The following is a 19,698-nucleotide window of genomic DNA, read 5'->3' as shown; positions in this document are numbered from 1 at the left end:
TTGTTCTCTGATTTTGGCAATTTACTTGCAAACATTTCGTCACCAATCAAGCCTTAGATAAGACCAATGTGGTCTACAAAATCCAGTGCAGGGACTTCAGCAAATATTACATTGGCCAAATTGGGAGAAAGCTGCCCACAAGGATCCATGAACATCAACTAAACGTAAAGTGCCATGACCAACTCTCCCTATCCTCCACCCATGAAGATTGAGAGGGGCACAAATTTTGCTAATCCTCAGTGAAAGTCATGGCTTGGCATGCAAGAGAATTCCCATAAGCATGGTGTTCTGCAAACAATTCTGTAAGCAAACACACAGACCTCGATCCTATTTATGAGCTGTTGCAGGTAAAACTACAGATTACAACGCACAAAGTTCACCACACAGCCAATCAGCAACAAGATTTCCTCCCTACTCCACAATTGAGTTTCCGAAATGATGTCCAATCAGTTGATTGAAAAGTATATAAAGGCCAAGTATTCGGAGCACACACCACATTCAAGAGCACACTGACGATGCCTCCTCACATGGAGACAAAATGTTTGCAAGTAAATTGCCAACACTGGAGAGCAACTCAACCCAACCATCAACCGTCTGAGTAAAACATCTTCTGAATTTTTCCATCTGTGTTTTATTTGTGAATTACTCTGTGGTCTCCTTCTTGTACTTTTTGATTCCCACCTTTTTACTTCTATCCTCACTCTAAAAGAGTATTTATTTTTCCCTGAACCCATCTGATAGATACAATCCCAATTTCTCCTTGATTCCCTTTGACCAATTTTCTTATACCTTTGGTATAACAATTTTAAAGCAAGAAAGCATACTGTGTCATAGATATCGAAATACACAAACCCCTAAAAAACATTAAATGTTGCATTTTTACTAGATTTTTTCCATATTTTTTGTGGAAATTTTGCCCAAAAGCTTCTCAAGCATCAATTTATCTGCTGTAAGATAATCCAGTATTTAAGTAACACACATCAAAATTGCTGATGAACGCAGCAGGCCAGGCAGCATCTCTAGGAAGAGGTACAGTCGACGTTTCAGGCCGAGGCCCTTCGTCAGGACTAACTGAAGGAAGAGTTAGTAAGAGATTTGAAAGTGGGAGGGGGAGGGGGAGATACAAAATGATAGGAGAAGACAGGAGGGGGAGGGATGGAACCAAGAGCTGGACAGGTGATTGGCAAAGGGGATATGAGAGGATCATGGGACAGGAGGTCCAGGGAGAAAGACGGGTGGGGGGGAACCAGTGGATGGGCAAGGGGTATAGTCAGAGGGACAGAAGGAGAAAAAGGAGAGGGAGAGAAAGAATGTGTGTATAAAAATAAATAATGGATGGGGTACGAGGGGGAGGTGGGGCATTAGCGGAAGTCGATGTTCATGCCATCAGGTTGGAGGCTACCCAGATGGAATATAAGGTGTTGTACTACCCAGACGGAATATAAGGAATATAAGGAATCTCCAATCTGATGGCATGAACATCGACTTCTCTAACTTCCGCTAATGCCCCACCTCCCCCTCGTACCCCATCCATTATTTATTTTTATACAGACATTCTTTTTCTCACTCTCCTTTTTCTCCCTCTGTCCCTCTGAATATACCCCTTGCCCATCCACTGGTTTCCCTCCGCCCCCCCCGCCCGTCTTTCTCCCCGGGCCTCCTATCCCATGATCCTCTCATATCCCCTTTGCCAATCACCTGTCCAGCTCTTGGCTCCATCCCTCCCCCTCTTGTCTTCTCCTATCATTTTGGATCTCCCTCTCCCCCTCCCCCTCCCCCTCCCACTTTCAAATCTCTTACTAACTCTTCCTTCAGTTAGTCCTGACGAAGGGTCTCGGCCTAAAACGTCGACTGTACCTCTTCCTAGAGATGCTGCCTGGCCTGCTGCGTTCACCAGCAACTTTGGTGTGTGTTGCTTGAATTTCCAGCATCTGCAGAATTCTTGTTGTTCCAGTATTTAAGTAACATACTTACCAAAATTCTATGCACTGGAGTTCCATAAATGACATTTATTTGAAATGGAACTTTTTTCCCCTGAGAATATGCACATGCATATTTTCTATGTAGAAGTCTATTAAGAAAGAGAAGTTTCTCCAGTAAGAAAGAGTAGTTGCTTTACTCACCTAAAATTAGATGGAATCTATCAGTGTTTACATCTTCTGGAGACTTCACTGCACTTGTCAAGTTGGATTCATGACCCAACATTGTTGGAGTTACAGGTCTAGATAGAGAAGCAGAGCCTTCATCCGGGTCAATCAGTACGAAGCCTGTGCTATTCAACCACAATGCTGCAGCATGAAGGATAGGAGCCCATGATTTACAGTAGTGAGGCCTTGCACTCTCAATGGTTTCTGAGGTATAGAAGGCACCACCTAGTCATAGAAGATGGAATAAATTACTGTTTGATTAATATTTTGATGAGAGATTCTCAGAATTAGTAGGTTAAGAGAAAAATGAATAGAAATGATATCTGATTAGATAAATTCCAATTCATTATTCAGACAAGAATCTCATAACTTAACAGAATCAGTGCTCCTAAATATAAAATCTAACTTTTGTGATGATTAAATCATTCTGTTCAACACAAAGCACCACTGTGAGACTAGACAGATTACTGTATTGAGTGAACACATGGTGAGAAAAAACTTCATTTAGCTTCGGCTTCAGTTACACTACACAAATCAGACAGAAAATTAAATAATTAAACACTGATGCAACCAGTAAACTAACAAAACAAATTCCCAGAGCTAGTTCTGAATTTCACTTATCATCAGTTTAGTGAATCTTAGTTGGTATCATATCTGCCTTTGTTTTTTTCTCTTTATTCCCGACTTCTTTATCAAACTACTTTCAAGTAAGCCAATCATGCTGAGAGATGAAGCTTAAATGACGGAGAACGCTTACACTGCAGTTAAGCACAATACTTTTAAACTCATCATTCCAGAAAAATGTGACTTGTGTTCTGATACAAATAGTTAATTTTCTTCATATTAGATTAACCAAAATGTTCAAAATTCAAAGTAATTTTATTATCAAAGTACAGACACGTCATCATTAACAACCATGATTCATTTTCTTTCAGGCACACTCAGTAAATCCAAGAACCACAATAGAATCAATGAAAAACCACACCCACCAGGGTGGACAAATAACCAACGTGCAAAAAACAAACTGTGCAAATACAAAAGGAAATAAATAAACAAATAACACACACAAAATGCTGGAGGAAATCAGCAGGTCAGGTGGCATCAATGGAAATGAATAAACAGTCGCTGTTTCAGGCCAAATCCCTTCTTCAGACCTGGAAAGGAAGATGCCTCAGTAAAAAGTTGCGGGGGGGGGAAGGGGAAAGAGGCTAGCTGAATGGTGATAGATGAAGCCAGGTGGGTGGCAAAGGTCAAAGGCAGGAGAAGAAAGAATCCAATAGGAGAGGAGAGTGGACAATAGGAGAAAAGGAAGAAGTAATCGGCAGGTGAGAAGAAGTGAAAGGTCAGAGTGGGGAGCAAAGGGGGTGGAGGAGAACATCTCTGCACCATCCGCCACAAGTGCGACTTCCCAGTGGCCGAAAATTTTAATTCCGACGTGTCCATCCATGGCCTCCTCTTCTGCCAAGATGAGGGCACCCTCAGGGTGGAGGAGCAACACCTTATATTGCGTCTTGGGTACTCTCCAACCTGATGGCATGAATATCGATTTCTCCTTCTGGTGAACATATTTCCCTCATCCTCCCCACCTCTTCCTCTTTTCCCCACTCTGACCTTTTACTTCTTCTCATCTGCCTAATACTACCCCCAGCTTCCCTTTTCCTTCCCTTTCTCCTATTGCCCACTCTCCTATCAGATTCTTTCTTCTCCTGCCCTTGACCTTTCCCACTCATCTGGCATCACCTATCATCATCCAGCTAGCTTCTTTCCACTCCCTTCCCCCACCTTTTTATTCAGGCATCTTCCCCCTTCCTTTCCAATCCTGATGAAGGGACTCGGCCTGAAACATCGGCTATCTATTCATTTCTATAAATGCTGCCTGACCTCCTGAGTTCTTCCAGCATTGTGTGTGTGCTGCTTTGGATTTCCAGCATCTGCAGACTTTCTCGGGCTTGTGATAAATAAACAATAAATATCAACAACATGAGATGAAAAGCTCTTGAAAGTGAGTCTACAAGTTGTGGGAACAGTTCAATGATGGAGCAAGTGAAGTTATCCCCACTGGTTCACGAGTCTGATGGTTCAAGGACATTGGTGTTTCTATATCAGATGCAACCAGTCAATAAACTCTCCACCACACATCTGCAGAAGTTGGTCAAAGTTTTAGATGTCATGCCGAATCATCCCAAACTTCTAAGGAAACAGAGGCAGTGCTGGGCATTCTCAGTAAGCCTCATCATATATCTATTGGAAAACTCCATGTGCTTCTGTTTACCTCCTCTTCAAGATAGGGGGCAAGTAATAATGGACTCTTAAAATTTCTATAAAGCATATTGAACGCCCTCTCTTCTTTTGGAAACTTTTTGAAACCTCCACTATTCTTGTTCTGGCAAGCCATAACAATGTTGGCTTCTGCTTAATGCCAATCATGAATCCTATTCTCAACAGAGTAGGATTTTCCAAAAGTCTTCAATATAGGAATAAGTAAATAGAATTTAGACTGATAACCCAATTCAGGGTGCTTGAGTCAACTCAGATTAACGAACCTAGCAAATGAAAGAATCAGAACAAGTTCTTCGGCTTTTATATCTCAGTACAGAACATTTGTCCACTGGAGTAAAATTTAAAAATACTATAGCTCTCTGCTGCAATACAGCGAACACGTCTGTGATGTCGAGAGCTCGAGGAAGGTTCTGAGATTTGACTTCAGCAACTGTAAGCGGATCTTATGACTTGATGAAAATAGAAATATTAGATTGCCTGAATGCTTCTGAAGCAATCACAGCGATGTAAGTTGTAATTCAAGTCTGAGGACGACATTGGGAATCTTTGGATCAGGATTGGATTTCACCAACTTGCACTTGCAGTCAGGTAGACTGCATTTTTCAAAAGACTGGTACCTACACCAAAGATTAACTGACAGTGCTTTTAAGTGACAAGAAGATTTGATAAGGTAATCAACTGCAAGGGCAAGTCAAAATTGTGGCTAAAGGACACAGCAAAGAACTGAATAATTCTTAAGTAACGTAATTGTAAATATTTAAAATGAGATTAATATAGATAAAGTAAAAATAAAGAGGTGTTACAGAAGTATTTCACCAACACATCAGTTTCTGGTGTTCTACAATGGCAAGACAAGGCATTTCAGCTACACCTGGCTCACTTTACTCTTCATAATTAAATTGCCAGGTGGTTCAACAAAGCACTGAGAAAAGGACAAGCACTTCTGTCAAGTGCTTTCTTGGAATTTATTTTGCAGTCAGTATCAAAATAACATTAGCATAATCTGAGTTTAGTATGGTGAAGAAAAACAACACAACTCTCACAAGACCAGTTCTGTATGAAAAGCACTGAAATGATCACAATATCCCATCTTAAAAGCAGCAAAACCTCAAATGAAAATAAAATCAAATGAAAATTCTGTTTTAAAACTTTCAACATTTTATTGGAATACTTGTGACAATTCCACTAATAAGTTGCATGACTTAAACCCTAACTACTAAAACAGTAACTCTATGTTACACAAACAGTTAATAGTTTAAAAACCAAATCAGGAGTGCCTTGATTAAAATTGTGATTTGAATCATTAAGTTCTAATTCAAAGCTGTTTTTCTTCCGGGACATTATCAACTAAGTTTATACAATTGCCAACATTTAAGCAAAAATTATGAATATCAACATTTTTACCTCCAGCTGGAAGCTGAATTGTGTATTCTGGAGACAAGGTGAGAAGGGCATAATCATGCAGCACAGCCAGCCAAAATTTACTCAGTGTTCCCAATTCTGCCTGCACCAAACTGAGAAGACCATCCCCAGCAGAAATTGCATCCCGGGAGTCATCAGCTGCAGAGCTTTCAACCTTTTCGAATTGCTTTTGTCTTGGTGCACACATTTTTTGCCTTTCAACTGTGACAATGTAAACCTAGGAGAAAATATATGAATACTAAGTAAGCCAACAGAAATAGATTTGATGGGAAATAAATCTTCTTGAAAATGTAGTTAAAATGTCATAAGTCTTAGATGTTCTACTACAGAATAAACTACTTTTAGAATACTTAGTTCAAAGATATTTAAGGCTAAATTGCTGACTTTTCAATCTTTAACAAAACAAGGTTTCAAAAATAATGTCATTGTTTCTGACCATAACAAATGACATGAATCACTGCCTTAAAATGAGATCCTGGTATGGAACTACAGCCAAACATAATAAATAGGTCTGATATATTATCACTCACTACTCTTTCCACACTATAGGTTAACGAATGTAACTTTAAACAATTCATTCTTTGGTTTAGATCCTTATAGATCTGTCCAATTGAAGTCAATTCCCTTTCCCACTGAGATTCTTCTCCACCAATATTTGCTTCTATTGAATTCACCGTTCTCCCTTTGGATAGCAATTTCCATTCAAGTCTATTCCTTGGCATATATATTTAGCACAAAATCTTTTCCACTAATCTTATGTGTAGTTGATTCACTTTATATCACACCAAAACACAAATCAAAAAGAATGTGATTTCAACAATATTTACATTGTTCTGAAGATAATTACTTTCAGATGCAAAATGGCCTGAAAATATATTTGCATATTATAACTTCATTCTCAACAGTACTATGATAGGGTTCATCATCCATCATTATGATTGTTCATAATGTCCAAACAAAATTATATCCATCTCCAAAAGCAATCAATACAAAGTCATGATTCCAGTGTCATTTTACTACTACTCACATTATTTTATAATCTACTTTTATTAGTTATAGCAACTCATTATGCAAAACAGATGATTCATTCCCAATTAAATAATGGACCACTGAAAATATCTGCCCAATTCCTAAATGATTTCTACACCACTACCCAAATCAGTATAACACCATGACACTGAAATGATGTCTTCTCACTTCCTTCAAACACTTGCCAATTCCATAACTTTATCTATCTTCCAAGGCTTAAGATTCCCTACTGAAAGATCATCTTTAAAAACACATTAACAACTGAAACACCACTTGTGGAAATCAAATTGTATAAATCAAATTGCACTGATTTCATTTGCTTAAATCACTGCTTAAGTATTAGCTTTCTTTTAATACACTTAAACAAAGTTCATCTGTCTTTGCAATGAAAATTTACATCAAGTAGGCAGCATTAACCACATGCTACAAATAACCAACCAGAGCAGGACACCCCTCCCCCAGTTAGTTAGGTAAGCCTATCATCCCTATGGAGCTTAGGCCGCCGACAGCAGCTCACCAGAGTTCTCTGTCCTGGGCCAGTCTTTCAAGTTGTCCCTAAGTGTACCCCATCTTCTGGGTGTCAGTTTCAAGGTTGCAACCAGAACAGAACACATTTGGTAATATCTCTTTTTTTAAGCTGGGGTCTAAAAATGTATTGTTCCGCAAGGATTTCCACACCATGGAAAATAATATTATTGAGGTAGTTAAGTGATTTAAAAAATTGATCACCATCTTGAGACTAACATTGAACACAAGCTAATCAATTTTAATAACGCTTAAAGAGAGGACACCACTGGGTTGCATATTTAGAATTTAATGAAATATTAATTATGTTTTAAATGTTAAAGAACTTCAGATTCATTACTTTCTGAAATAGATTTTTAAAATGTTCTTCAATGCTTCTAATTTTAGAGACATTCACACACATTGTTTTGGATGATTCAGATCAACCAAGTAAAGTGTAACTTGACGAGATAGCAAAGTGATTTTATGAGTGGATTTGTTTTGCAGCCTGCCCACACAGTTTCTCTGTCTTCCCACCCCTTTATTTTCCTTATGTGAAGGAACTGACACCAGGAGAACCTTAATCAGCAAGGTTGGAAATAGCTGTTAGAAGTAGGTTCCTACCAGGGCATTCAGTTTTTGTGGTTCATCCTGACCAGTAAATGGGGGCTATTATCTACAATTTTTAGTAACAAACAGAATTAATAGATTCTCAGACTAAATTCAACTGCTTATTTGAATTCGTAACAAGTGCCACATACTTCCGCCCATGCTTTCAGAACAGCTACATTCTCCATAGTGGAGGTACTTTCATTGTACAGCTGATTCTGTGTTTCTTTCCCAGCTTGTACTTTGGTCAAGGATGTTGCCAGTAGCTGATGAACTCTTCGAAGATCATTTAAGTCACTCACAACTCCACTTCCAATCCAGGCACTGCAAACCTAATGGAGAATTGAAGAGAAATCTTCAGTTCAAACAAATCGCCTGATTCCTTCAAATGCACTTAGAATGTATATTGAATGCTGAGTTGTCAGTCAATCGTGAGTTTGGAAGTTTACTTAATAGAAAAGAGGATCAGACAGCAACTTAATTCAAAACATCTTACATTTACAGGTACAACAGAAAAGAATTCCTATAAAGTATTGAAGAACAGATGCTCTGCATGTCAATTAGATAAAGTTGTAGTTAAAAACCATTACTGTACGATGATCAAAAACAAGAGTCCATCATATCATCACAGAGCTTTTATTCAGTTCTCAGGACCAGGTTTTCTACCAATCAAGTCATCAAATAAAGCATGTTAATATGCTCAGTCCAACGTTATTTTAATTTTTTTTCCTCTTTGCATGTGAATAAATATGCTTTAGATAGACTTGGATAAGGACCTAGTTGGCATGGTTAATAAGTTTGCACATGACAGCAAACTTTGTGGTACAGTGGACAGTGAAGAGGGTTAAGTAAGATTACAACAGAAGCTATATCAACTGGGAAAATGGCCAAGGGCAGAATAGAATATGAAGTGTTGCATTCTGGGAAAATAAGCCAAGTCAGAACCTGTACAGCAAATGCAGGGCCCTGGAGCTTGCTGTAGAACAGAGACCTGGTATACAAGTGCAAAGTTCCCTGAAAGTGACTATACAGTGTGGCCCTATCAACATCTAGCACAGTTGTAAACTGATGTCCTAACTCTTGTACTCAGTGCACTAAATGATGAAGGCAAGTACAGTATGCCAAATGCTATCTTTACAGACAGGAGGGCTTAAGTCATAGAGAGACTAGATGGGTTGGGCCATCTTCCCTTGGAGTGTAGTAGTCTGAAGACTGACATTTTACAAAGGTGTATAAAATCAAGAGGGGCATAGAAAAGGTGAATGGTTACACTTTTTCTGGAGTAAAAAACTGGAGGACACTGATTTGATGTGAAGGAGAAAGATTTAAAGGAGAACTAAGGGGGATTGTTTCCCCCCACACAGGCTTTGGTGGGTACACGGAATCAGCTGCTGGAGGAAGTGGTTGAGGCAAGTACAATTACAGCATTTAAAAAACATCTGGATATATACTGTATGTAGAGTAAAGGATTAGAGGGATTATGGGTCAAAAGCAATAAATAGAACTAATTCAGGTGCCTATTTGTTCAGTGTGGATGTTTAGTTGATAGGCCTATTCCCAACTCTATGACTAGGTTCCTTGAGGTTGCTATCTCCGGGATTGTTAATGAGGACAAGCTCCTACTACCTATTAAATGCACCCAATGATATGTGCCTCAGATAGCCTCTGATAACCAAGTCCTGCTCCTGGCCTTCACGTGTGCCTTAGCTACTAAACCCGGCAGAAATATTTCGTCATAAAACCAATCGCTTCAGGCAGATGGGGCTGATGGCTCATCTAGGATGAGGAAAACACTGATCTCAAACCTCCACTACCTTGCAGTTATACCCACTCATGAGGAAGGTTCCTGGAGTCAACCCCAAGGGAAAAATCTGGATCTGGAGTCCCTCAGGCAGTCCTATGTTGAGTTCATGCTGACTGGCAACTCCTGCAACACTGCTGGTGCCAAATTGTAATGCTTTCTGATGTTCCTTTGGGTTGATCAGATGCATGGCGAGGGGGAGCTCGCTATATAGGCAACAACTCATTCTCCATTTTGTACTGCTCAAGCTTGTGTATCTAGTCAACCAGGACCCAACATCCATGGTCGACTCTGACCAATGGAAGCCTCCCAGAACTCTGACGAGATAATAATTATTTCTCTAGGTAGTGTAGCATGTACTCTGTTGAGACTATGCTCAACTTATCTGCATTGAGGCATTAAACAGTAAGGCTCTACGATCAGCAACTGAGCAGTGTTCTGGAGCTGCGGCTTGATGACCTACAGCTTATTAGGGCAAGTGAGCAAGAGATAAATAGGAGCTACAAGGAGTTGGTCACCCCGAGGCTGCAGGAGTTAGATAAGTGGGTGACTGTCAGGGAAGGGACGGGAAGAACACAGATAGTAGAGAGCACCCCTGTAGACATCCCCTTCAGTAATTGTTACCTCGTTTTGGATGATGTTGAGGGCAGTGACCTGACAGAGGACGACCACAGAGATCGGGTCTCTGGCACTGAGCCTGGTTCCGTGGTGCAGAAGGGAGAGAAGAAGATGAGGAATGAGGTAGTCATAGGGGATTCCATAGTGAGGGGAACAGATAGGAGGTTCTGTCAGTCTGGTGTGTTGCCTCCCAGGTGCCAGGGTACGAGATGTCTTGGATCGGGTGCAGAGTATCCCGAAGGGAGACGGTGACCAGCCAGAAGTCTTGATACACGCTGGTACCAATGACATAGGGAGAAAAAGGGAGGAGGTTTTGAAGAGAGAATTCAGGGAGTTGGGTAGGAAGCTGAAAAGCAGGACCTCCTGGGTAGTAACATCGGGATTGTTGCCTGAGCCACATGCTAACAAGCACAAGATGAGCACGATAAAGCATGTTAATGCGTGGCTGAGAGACTGGTGTTCGGGGCAGGGCTTTGGGTTCCTGGATCATTGGGGCCTCTTTTGGGGGAAGTAGGACCTGCACAAAAAGAATGGGTTACACCTGAATCCAAAGGGGTCCAATATCCTAGCGGACACATTTAATAGAGCTGTCAGGGAGGGTTTAAATCAGTTTGGTGGGGGTTGGGAACCAGAGTGACAGGGCTGAGGAAGGAGAAAACAGAAATAAATTAAAGATAGCGTGCAGCAGAGATGATAGAAAGGAGAGTCAGAAGATGAGGTGTAATCACAGCCAGTGGGATGAGTTACAGGGCAATAGAGGCGTGGTGCAGTTAACACAGAAAGCAACAAATGCTTATATTTGAATGCACGCAGCATAAGAAGTAAAATGGACGATCTTGAAATTCAGCTACAGATTGGCAAGTATGACATTCTGAAACTTGGCTAAAGGATGGCTGCCATTGGGAGCTGAACGTCCAAGGATATACGGTGTATTGGAAAGGTAGGTTAGTAGGCAGAGGGGGTAGTGTGGCCCTGTGTATAAGAAATAATATTAACATTAGAAAGGGATGACATACGATCAGAAGGTGCAGGACAAGGGTAAAAGGACCCTAATGGCAGTTGTATACAGGCCTCCAAACAGCAGCCAGGATGTGGATTACAAATTACAGCAGGAGATAGAAAAGGCGTGTCAGAAGGGCAATGTCACAATAATCATTGGGGATTTTAACATGAAAGTGGATTGGGAAAACCGAGCCAGTACTGGACCTCAAGAGAAAGAATTTGTAGAATGTCTAAGGGATGGCTTTTTAGAACAGCTTGTTGTTGAGCCCACTAGGGGATTGGCTGTGCCGGATTGGGTGATCCAGAGGTGATCAGAGATAAAGTTAAAGAACTCTTAGGGAACAGTGATCACAAAATGATCAAGTTCACTTTGAAATTTGAAAAGGAGAAACTGAATTCCAATGTCAGAATCAGAATCAGAATCCTTTATTATCGCCAAGTATGTGGACACATACAGGGAATTTGATGCCGGTTTCCCTGAGCTCTCGCTGTGCAGAATGAAAAAAACAAACAAAACAATGGTGCAAATGTGTTGGTATTTCAGTGGAATAAAGAAAATTACAATGACATGAGAGGGGAAATGGCCACTGGTTGACTGGAAAGAGACACTATCAGGAAGGACAGAAGAGCAGCAATGGCTGCAGTTACTGTGAAAAATGAGGGAAGTGCAAGACAGATATATTCCAAATAAGAAGAAATTTTTGAATGGAAGAAGGACACGACCGTGGTTGACAAGTGAAGTCAGAGCCAAAGTAAAAAGCAAAAGAGAGAGCATACAAGGAAGCCAAAGCTAGTGGGAAGACAGAGGATTGGGAAGCTCTTAAAAACTTGCAGAAGGAAACTAAGAAGGTCATTAGGAAGGAAAAGACGAATTATGAAAGGAAGCTGGTGACTAATATCTAAGAAGATACTAAAGCTTTTTTAAGTATATAAAGGGTAAAAAAGAGTTGAGGGTAGATATAGGACCAATAGAAAATGACGCTGGAGATACTGTAATGAGAGATGCAGAGATGAAAGAGGAACTGAAAGTGTACTCTGTATCAATCTTCACACTGGAAGACATCTGCAGTATACCAGACATTCAAGAATGTCAGGGAAGTGAAGTATGTGCAGTGAAAATTACGACCTAGAAGATGCTCAGGAAGCTTAATGGTCTGAGGGTGGATAATTCTCCTGGACATGATGGGATGCACCCTTGGGTTCTGAGGGAAGTAGCTGGAGAGATTGCGGAGGCATTAACAATGATCTTTCAAGAATCGATAGATCCTGGCATTGTACCGGATAACTGGAAAATTGCAAATGTTACTCCGCTATTTAAGAAGGGTGGGAGGCAGTAGAAAGGAAACTATAGACCTGTTATCCTGACATCAGTGGTTGGGAAGTTGTTGGAATCGATTGTTAGGGATGAGATCACGGAGTACCTGGAAGCACATGACAAGGTAGGCCAAAGCCAGCATGGTTTCCTGAAAGGAAAATCCAACCTGACAAACCTACTGCAAATTTTTGAGGAAATTATAAGGAGATGCAGTGGATGCAGTGTACTTGGGATTTCCAGAAAGCCTTTGACAAGGTGCCACACGAGGCTGCTTAGCAAGGTAAGAGCCCATGGAATTACAGGGGAGTTACTAGCATGGGTGGAGCATTGGCTGATCGGCAGAAAACAGAGAGTGGGAACAAAGGGATCCTATTCTGGCTGGCTGCTGGTTACCAGTGGAGTTCCACAGAAGTCGGTGTTGGGACGGCTGCTTTTTACAATGTATGTCAATGATTTGGACTATGGGATTAATGGATTTGTGGCTAAATTTGCCAATGATACAAAGATAGGTGGAGGAGCGGATAGTGTTGAGAAAACAGAGAGACTTAGATAGTTTAGGGGAATGGGCAAAGAAGTGGCAAATGAAATACAATGCTGGGAAATGTACAGTCATGCACTTTGGTGGAAGAAATAAACGGGCAGACTATTATTTAGATGGGGAGAGAATTCAAAATGCAGAGATGCAAAGGGACTTGGGAGTCCTTGTACAAGATACCCTAAAGGTTAACTTCAAGGTTGGGTCGGTTGTGAAGAAGGCGAATGCAATGTGGGCATTCATTTCTAGAGGTATAGAATATAAGAGCAGGGGTATGAAGTTGAGGCTGTATAAGGCACTCGTGAGACCACACTTAAGAATATTGTGTGCAGTTTTAGGCTCATTATTTTAGAAAGGATACACTGACATTGGAGAGGGTTCAGAGAAGATTCACGAGAATGATTCCAGGAATGACAGGGTTACTGTATGAGGAACATCTGGCAGCTCTTGTGCTGTATTCCCTGGAATTCAGGAGAATGAGGGGAGATCTCATAGAAACATTCTGAATGTTAAAAGACCTGAACAGATTAGGTATGGCAAAGTTATTTCCCATGGTAGGGGAGTCCAGGACAAGAAGGCACGACTTCAGGATTGAAGGACGTCTATTTGGAACAGAGATGCAGAGAAATTACTTTAGTCAGAGGGTGGTAAATCTGTTGAATTTGTTGCCACGAGCAACTGTGGAGACCAAATCACTGGGTGCATTTAAGGCAGAGATAGATAGGCTTTTGATTAGCTAGGGCATCAAAAGGGTATGGAGAGAAGGCAGGGGAGTGGGGAGGACCGGAAGAATTGGATCAGCCAATGATTGAATGGTGGAGCAGACACGATGGGCCGAATGGCCTACTTCTGCTCCTATATCTTATGGCCTTATAGTGTTCCAATCCAAAGTGCAATGCAGCCAAATGAAAATTCTGCTTAGCATCAGAAAGCACAGAACAAATCTGGAAGATACAAGGACCTCCAAAGTTTAAATATATGCAGGTTTTAAAATTGAACTTTTGCGAGACATATCTCAAATTGAATTTTGATGCAATCTTTCCAAAAACAAATGAATAATTTATAGAAACAACAATTCATGCCCTGTTGAAATGCTTATCACAGCAAAAAGAAAATTATGCAGTACATAATGGTGGTTAAGATTACATAATGCACTAAGATCAAGTTTTCTCCTGCACTATATTAAAATAGTTGAAAGATCATTTGATACCACCATTACAAATCTCAATTAATGAAAACAGTCAAGCCACTAGCACAGAGAATGAGAAGTAGTTTAAGAGCACTTAGAACAAATTAATGACGCACATACTTGACATGCCTTGGCAGTAACATCAGGTGGGGTGTCAATAGAGAAAGCTGGTCTCAGTGCTGCTCCAACCTGAAAACCAAATTAGAATGGTGTAGTAATGTTTCCTTCTCATAAGTAGTAATGCAATTCAGTAAGATAAAAATGATATTGTTTCACTATTCAAAATAGCAGCAAAATAGGGTTAAAAAATCACTACTACAGAGCTACCATGACATTCAAAGGATGAGGTGCCACATGATGTTGTTATGGTCTCATCTCCAGACTACCACAAAAACCTTTGATATTGTGCAAGCATGGGCTGGTAGAATGCTTTCTTTCCAAGTTTGTAAAAGTTGTTTTTAAGCACAAAATAAATATCTTATCATGGTCTGATATATCTCTGCTCCAAAATAAAACATTTTTTTGCACAGAAAACAATTTGATACTTCCCTCTGTGATGGAGAGCACTTGGTAAAGACACTCCTTTTATATAAGTATACTCCTATGATACGTTTGGGTTGGCTTTATGGTACCTCTCCCGCTATACAAGCAAATTATTCCATTTCTTTAGTAAAGGGGATGTATAAATGTGTATATTGTTTGTATACTGTATTTAAGGCAGATACTTCTGTACATTTTGATTATGATTGTGACTATACTGTGGGGTGCATCATATTCTTTATACTTTATTGTCACAGAACAATTGATACTAGAACGTACAATCATCACAGCGATATATGATTCTGCGCTTCACGCTCCCTGGAGTACAAATCGATAGTAAATATTAAAAATTTAAATTGTAAACCATAAATAGAAAATAGAAAAGCGAAAGTAAGGTAGTGCAAAAAAACCAAGAGGCAGGTCCGGATATTTGGAGGGTACAGCCCAGATCCCGGTCAGGATCCGTTCAGCAGTCTTATCACAGTTGGAAAGAAGCTGTTCCCAAATCTGGCTGTATGAGTCTTCAAGCTCCTGAGCCTTCTCCCAGAGGGAAGAGGGATGAAAAGTGTGTTGGCTGGGTGGGTCGTGTCCTTGGTTATCTTGGTAGCACTGCTCCGACAGCGTGCGGTGTAAAGTGAGTCCAAGGACGGAAGATTGGTTTGTGTGATGTGCTGGGCTGTGTTCACAAACTTCTGCAGCTTCTTCCGGTCTTGGACAGGACAACCTCCATACCAGGTTGTGATGCACCCTAGAAGAATGCTTTCTACAGTGCATCTATAAAAATTCGTGAGGGTTTTAGGGGACAAGCCAAATTTCTTTTGCTTTCTCAGGAAGTAAAGGCGCTGGAGAGCCTTCTTGGCAGTGGACTCTGCTTGGTTGGACCAAGTCAGGTCATTTGTGATATTGACCCCGAGGAAGCTTTTGACCCGTTCCACTTGCGCAGCACTGATGTAAATGGGGCTCTGTGGTCCGTTACTCCTTCTGAAGTCAACCAATTCCTTCGTCTTGCTGACGTTGAGGGATAGGTTATTGTCTTCGCACCATGCCACCAGGTTCTTGATTTCATCTCTGTACTCAAACTCATCATTACCCAAGATACGGCCTGCAATTGTGGTGTCATCAGCAAACTTATATATTGAGTTCGATGGAAACTTGGCTACACAATCATGGGTGTACAGTGAGTACAGCAGGGGGCTGAGTACACAGCCTTGTGGGGCACCGGTGCTCAGAGTGATTGTAGAGGAGAGCTTGTCCCCTATTTTTACAGCCTGGGTCCTGTCTGTGAGGAAGTTGAAGATCCAGCTGCAGATCTGAGTGCTGAGGCCCAGGTTCCAGCGCTTAGAAATCAGTTTATTTGGAATGATGGTATTAAAGGCAGAGCATGTAGTCAATGAAAAGGAGCCTTACATATGCGTCTTCATTCTCCAGGTGTTCTAAGGAGGAATGTAGGGCCAGAGAGATGGCATCTGCCGTTGACCTGTTGCTCCGGTAGGCGAATTGCAAAGCGTCAAGGTTGACTGGTAGGCTGTGGTTGATGTGTGCCATAACCAATCGCTCGAAGCACTTCATAGCAATTGATGTCAGAGACACAGGTCGATAGTCATTCAGGCATGCCACCTTGCTCTTCTTCGGCACCGGGATTATTCTAATTCATGTGTAGTCTGAAGTTAACTTTGATGGTAATTAAAGATGGTGTGTCCTCATGCTGAATAAGAAGGAGCTCTTCGCCCTCAGCTGAGGAAAGATAGGGGCTGGTAGGAGTTCACACTGGACACGAATAGTACGGAGCTATTACTGATATATTTTTGTAATTATTAACAATTTTCTTTCAACTACTTTTGCTATTTTTTGTAAGTTTGATTTTTGATGTGCCAAATAAACACCATTGGACTATAGTGTTAAGCAAATCCAAGCATCCTGGCCTGCTGCGTTCACCAGCAACTTTTTTGTGTGTTGCTCCAAGCATTTTTCGTTGGTCATAACCCGAGAATCTAACAACCTCCACATCATTATTATTGTTATTGAGTGAACACCGTGTCATCAGAACATAATATTTTTATCTTCAAGCTTGCTTTCCCCCTATATACCCCCCATTCCTCATCAGCTTTGCTCTCATGTGTGTCAGATGCCAGTGACTACTCTGTACTGCAGGAAGTAGCCAATCTTTAACAGCGAGAGCCTGCAACATCTTACATGCACTTGCGCTGGTAGAAGTTGCTGTTCATCAGTTGTGGCGTCTACTTTTGTCCCAACAATAACTTAACAACTTTGTATTGTCACAAACTCTATTCTCTTTCAGGATATTAAAAACAAAATCTCAAGATCACATTTGAATCAGGTGGAGATCGAAATGGAGATCAAGAAACTTTGCTTAAATAGAGCAGAGAAGGAACAAAGCAGACATGATTTGGAAGAATATTCTAAAATGTGAGATTGAAAGGCTGGCTGATTATAAACTTTTCCAAGATGGTGTAATATTTTTCAAGTGCTTAAATACTTTTAAGCACTATTGAAATGATGAAGAATCAGTTCTCAAACTGGAGCATAAGAATATTTAACCCAAATTCCTTATTCTCCCTTGCTTTTTGCAACATGCTGCTGCAGGCAAATTCATTATAAAGTTTACATATCACTGATTACGTTTAGAATAAACGTTGTTATCTCTTAAAGAATAGAGAATACAAAAGTAGCAATTTAAAATGAAATACTTTGTCACTTACATTTGCTTGGTATTGCTCAAGGATCACATGACCAGGAAACTCTGGTTCAGGGATATTTGCAAACATCCTGATGATGACAAGTAACATTTCAAGACCAGATAAGCGCAGTGCATTACTATTATCTGTGGCAGCCATGAAAGCCATGCGAATTAAATCTGCGAGATGCATCACCAAGAAATCATCTGGAAAATATAAAAACTGTGTATACTTTATAAGATAATTTCCAGATGAAAGCCATCCAGTTCATATTAAAATCTGGTAAAACATCTCTCTCTTTGCACCACCACAAACGTTTAATCTTTCAGGCCCCTCAGAGCCACTTACTTTGAGGATGCTTCAGTTTCTTTTCCTGAGCCAAAGTCATATCAAAATGAGCAGCATCTATCTTCTCACACTGGGTAATAATTCGGCACACACATTCTGCTGCAAATACCCTGGTTGACCAGCGTGGTGCAATCATTGGTCGTAATTGGTCATCTTTATTGGAGGTGAATATTGTTTCATCATCAGCCCTTTCATCCTCGTCTTCCTGAGTAGTGTCTACCGGAGCAGCAGTGGTGAAATCTGGGGTGGAGATCATCAGAATTTATAAAGTTTGTAAGGGGTGTAATAACATGAATTAACAAATGAAAATAAATATTTCAGCAAATAAAATAAAATATATAATTAACAATTTTCACATGTTGTCATTTGTAATGCTGTGCATAAATCTGACTTACACATGGAACTCTCAAACTTAAGACATGCCAGAGTTAGAAGTCTTGATTAAATTTTTCCCCACAGGACAGCAAATTTTGGAAGATTGCTCATGCTTTGTCTACAAAATTTTAACCACTTGGCTGCAAATTTGCATGGGTAAGGCATTGAGAAGTCCTCTCAAGTGTACAATCAAACAGCTGGATAGGCCCAATACAAACTTGATGCAAGCCCAAATATTTAGTTATGTTTCTCCAGACTTGTTAAGACTATCACTGGAAATATAACAAATTTAAACACAAAACAAATACTGGAAATATTAAGTAAATCATCCTGGTATGGATGAAGTAACGAGTTTGGCTGGCCTGAAACCAGATGTTTGCTAATACATGTATCCTAACCAATTCCTGCCGGCACAGCTCTGCCCTGTCAAACTCGGGTTGGGCAGTCTGGCTTTAGTGCACAGTGACAACTACCAACTTCTCTTCACCTGAGCAAAAGTTAACAACACAAGGGAAAATAAAATACACCTTTGAAGTCAAAGTAAAATAAACCAAACATTCCATTTTTGATAGAAAACAGAAGCTTCACATACTTAAAAGTTGAACTTACCAGCTGAGGCAAATAAAACATCTTTGCATAACTTTAACCAATGACTAAGCTTTTCAACTGCCATAGATGATAGGATGCAACTTAAAGTTTCACGAATATCTTGACAAAGTTGTTGGTCCGATTCTCTATCCAATAAACTAAAGAGGGCTCCTTCCAGGCCAGTTTGACTGATATTAACATCTGAAAATAAATTTAGACTTTAGTTTCACAAGATTAAAATGTGGACCTCGCAAGCACCTTATTTTTGTACCTGCCTTGCTAAAACATCGAAACATTTACAAGGCATACCAGAGTCTTACCATTTACATAACAATAAAATGCAATTTCATTTTCATGATAACCTAACAAAATATCGATCCTGACAATTAGTCCTCGCCAAGTTTTATAAACAATTGTTGCTGTCTAATAAACAATTTTCAACACAACCAGGACAGCATGTGCTGTAACTGAAGTACCAGAGCACAGAAGAAATGTAGAGAGTAAGCAAAATGGAAGAAAAGATTGATATACTATAATGACCTCAATGATACTTTACATTTCAAATTCTTGGCCTTATTATCAATTACGTACGTTAACTACTCAAAACAACAATCATCTTGCCTTTTCAACAGAATGCAAACTTTACTAGTTTCAACAGTCAATGTTGTTATCTCTGACTCTCCAAGGTAAGTACATGAAG

At 40.2% G+C, this 19,698-nt stretch overlaps 1 protein-coding gene across 5 annotated transcripts in view; it reads right to left on the bottom strand.

Annotated features, from left to right (window-relative positions):
* The window catches only part of heatr5a (HEAT repeat containing 5a), a 140,949-nt gene that overhangs the window by 23,481 nt on the left and 97,770 nt on the right, over positions 1 to 19,698 (bottom strand). For all 5 annotated transcript variants that reach the window (XM_063050362.1, XM_063050382.1, XM_063050353.1 and 2 more), the window contains 7 exons: positions 19,020 to 19,199; positions 18,036 to 18,275; positions 17,712 to 17,893; positions 14,572 to 14,640; positions 8,144 to 8,323; positions 5,832 to 6,066; positions 2,124 to 2,372 (listed from right to left, as the gene is read on the bottom strand). In XM_063050362.1, the coding sequence (XP_062906432.1) occupies positions 2,124 to 2,372; positions 5,832 to 6,066; positions 8,144 to 8,323; positions 14,572 to 14,640; positions 17,712 to 17,893; positions 18,036 to 18,275; positions 19,020 to 19,199 (1,335 nt within the window). The remainder of the gene's footprint in view (positions 1 to 2,123; positions 2,373 to 5,831; positions 6,067 to 8,143; positions 8,324 to 14,571; positions 14,641 to 17,711; positions 17,894 to 18,035; positions 18,276 to 19,019; positions 19,200 to 19,698) is intronic.

The sequence above is a fragment of the Mobula hypostoma genome, chromosome 1, assembly GCF_963921235.1.
Source record: "Mobula hypostoma chromosome 1, sMobHyp1.1, whole genome shotgun sequence".
Classification (NCBI taxonomy): Eukaryota; Metazoa; Chordata; class Chondrichthyes; order Myliobatiformes; family Myliobatidae; genus Mobula; species Mobula hypostoma.
Note: the sequence above shows the minus strand (reverse complement) of the source record. Positions and strands in the feature narration are given on the sequence as shown.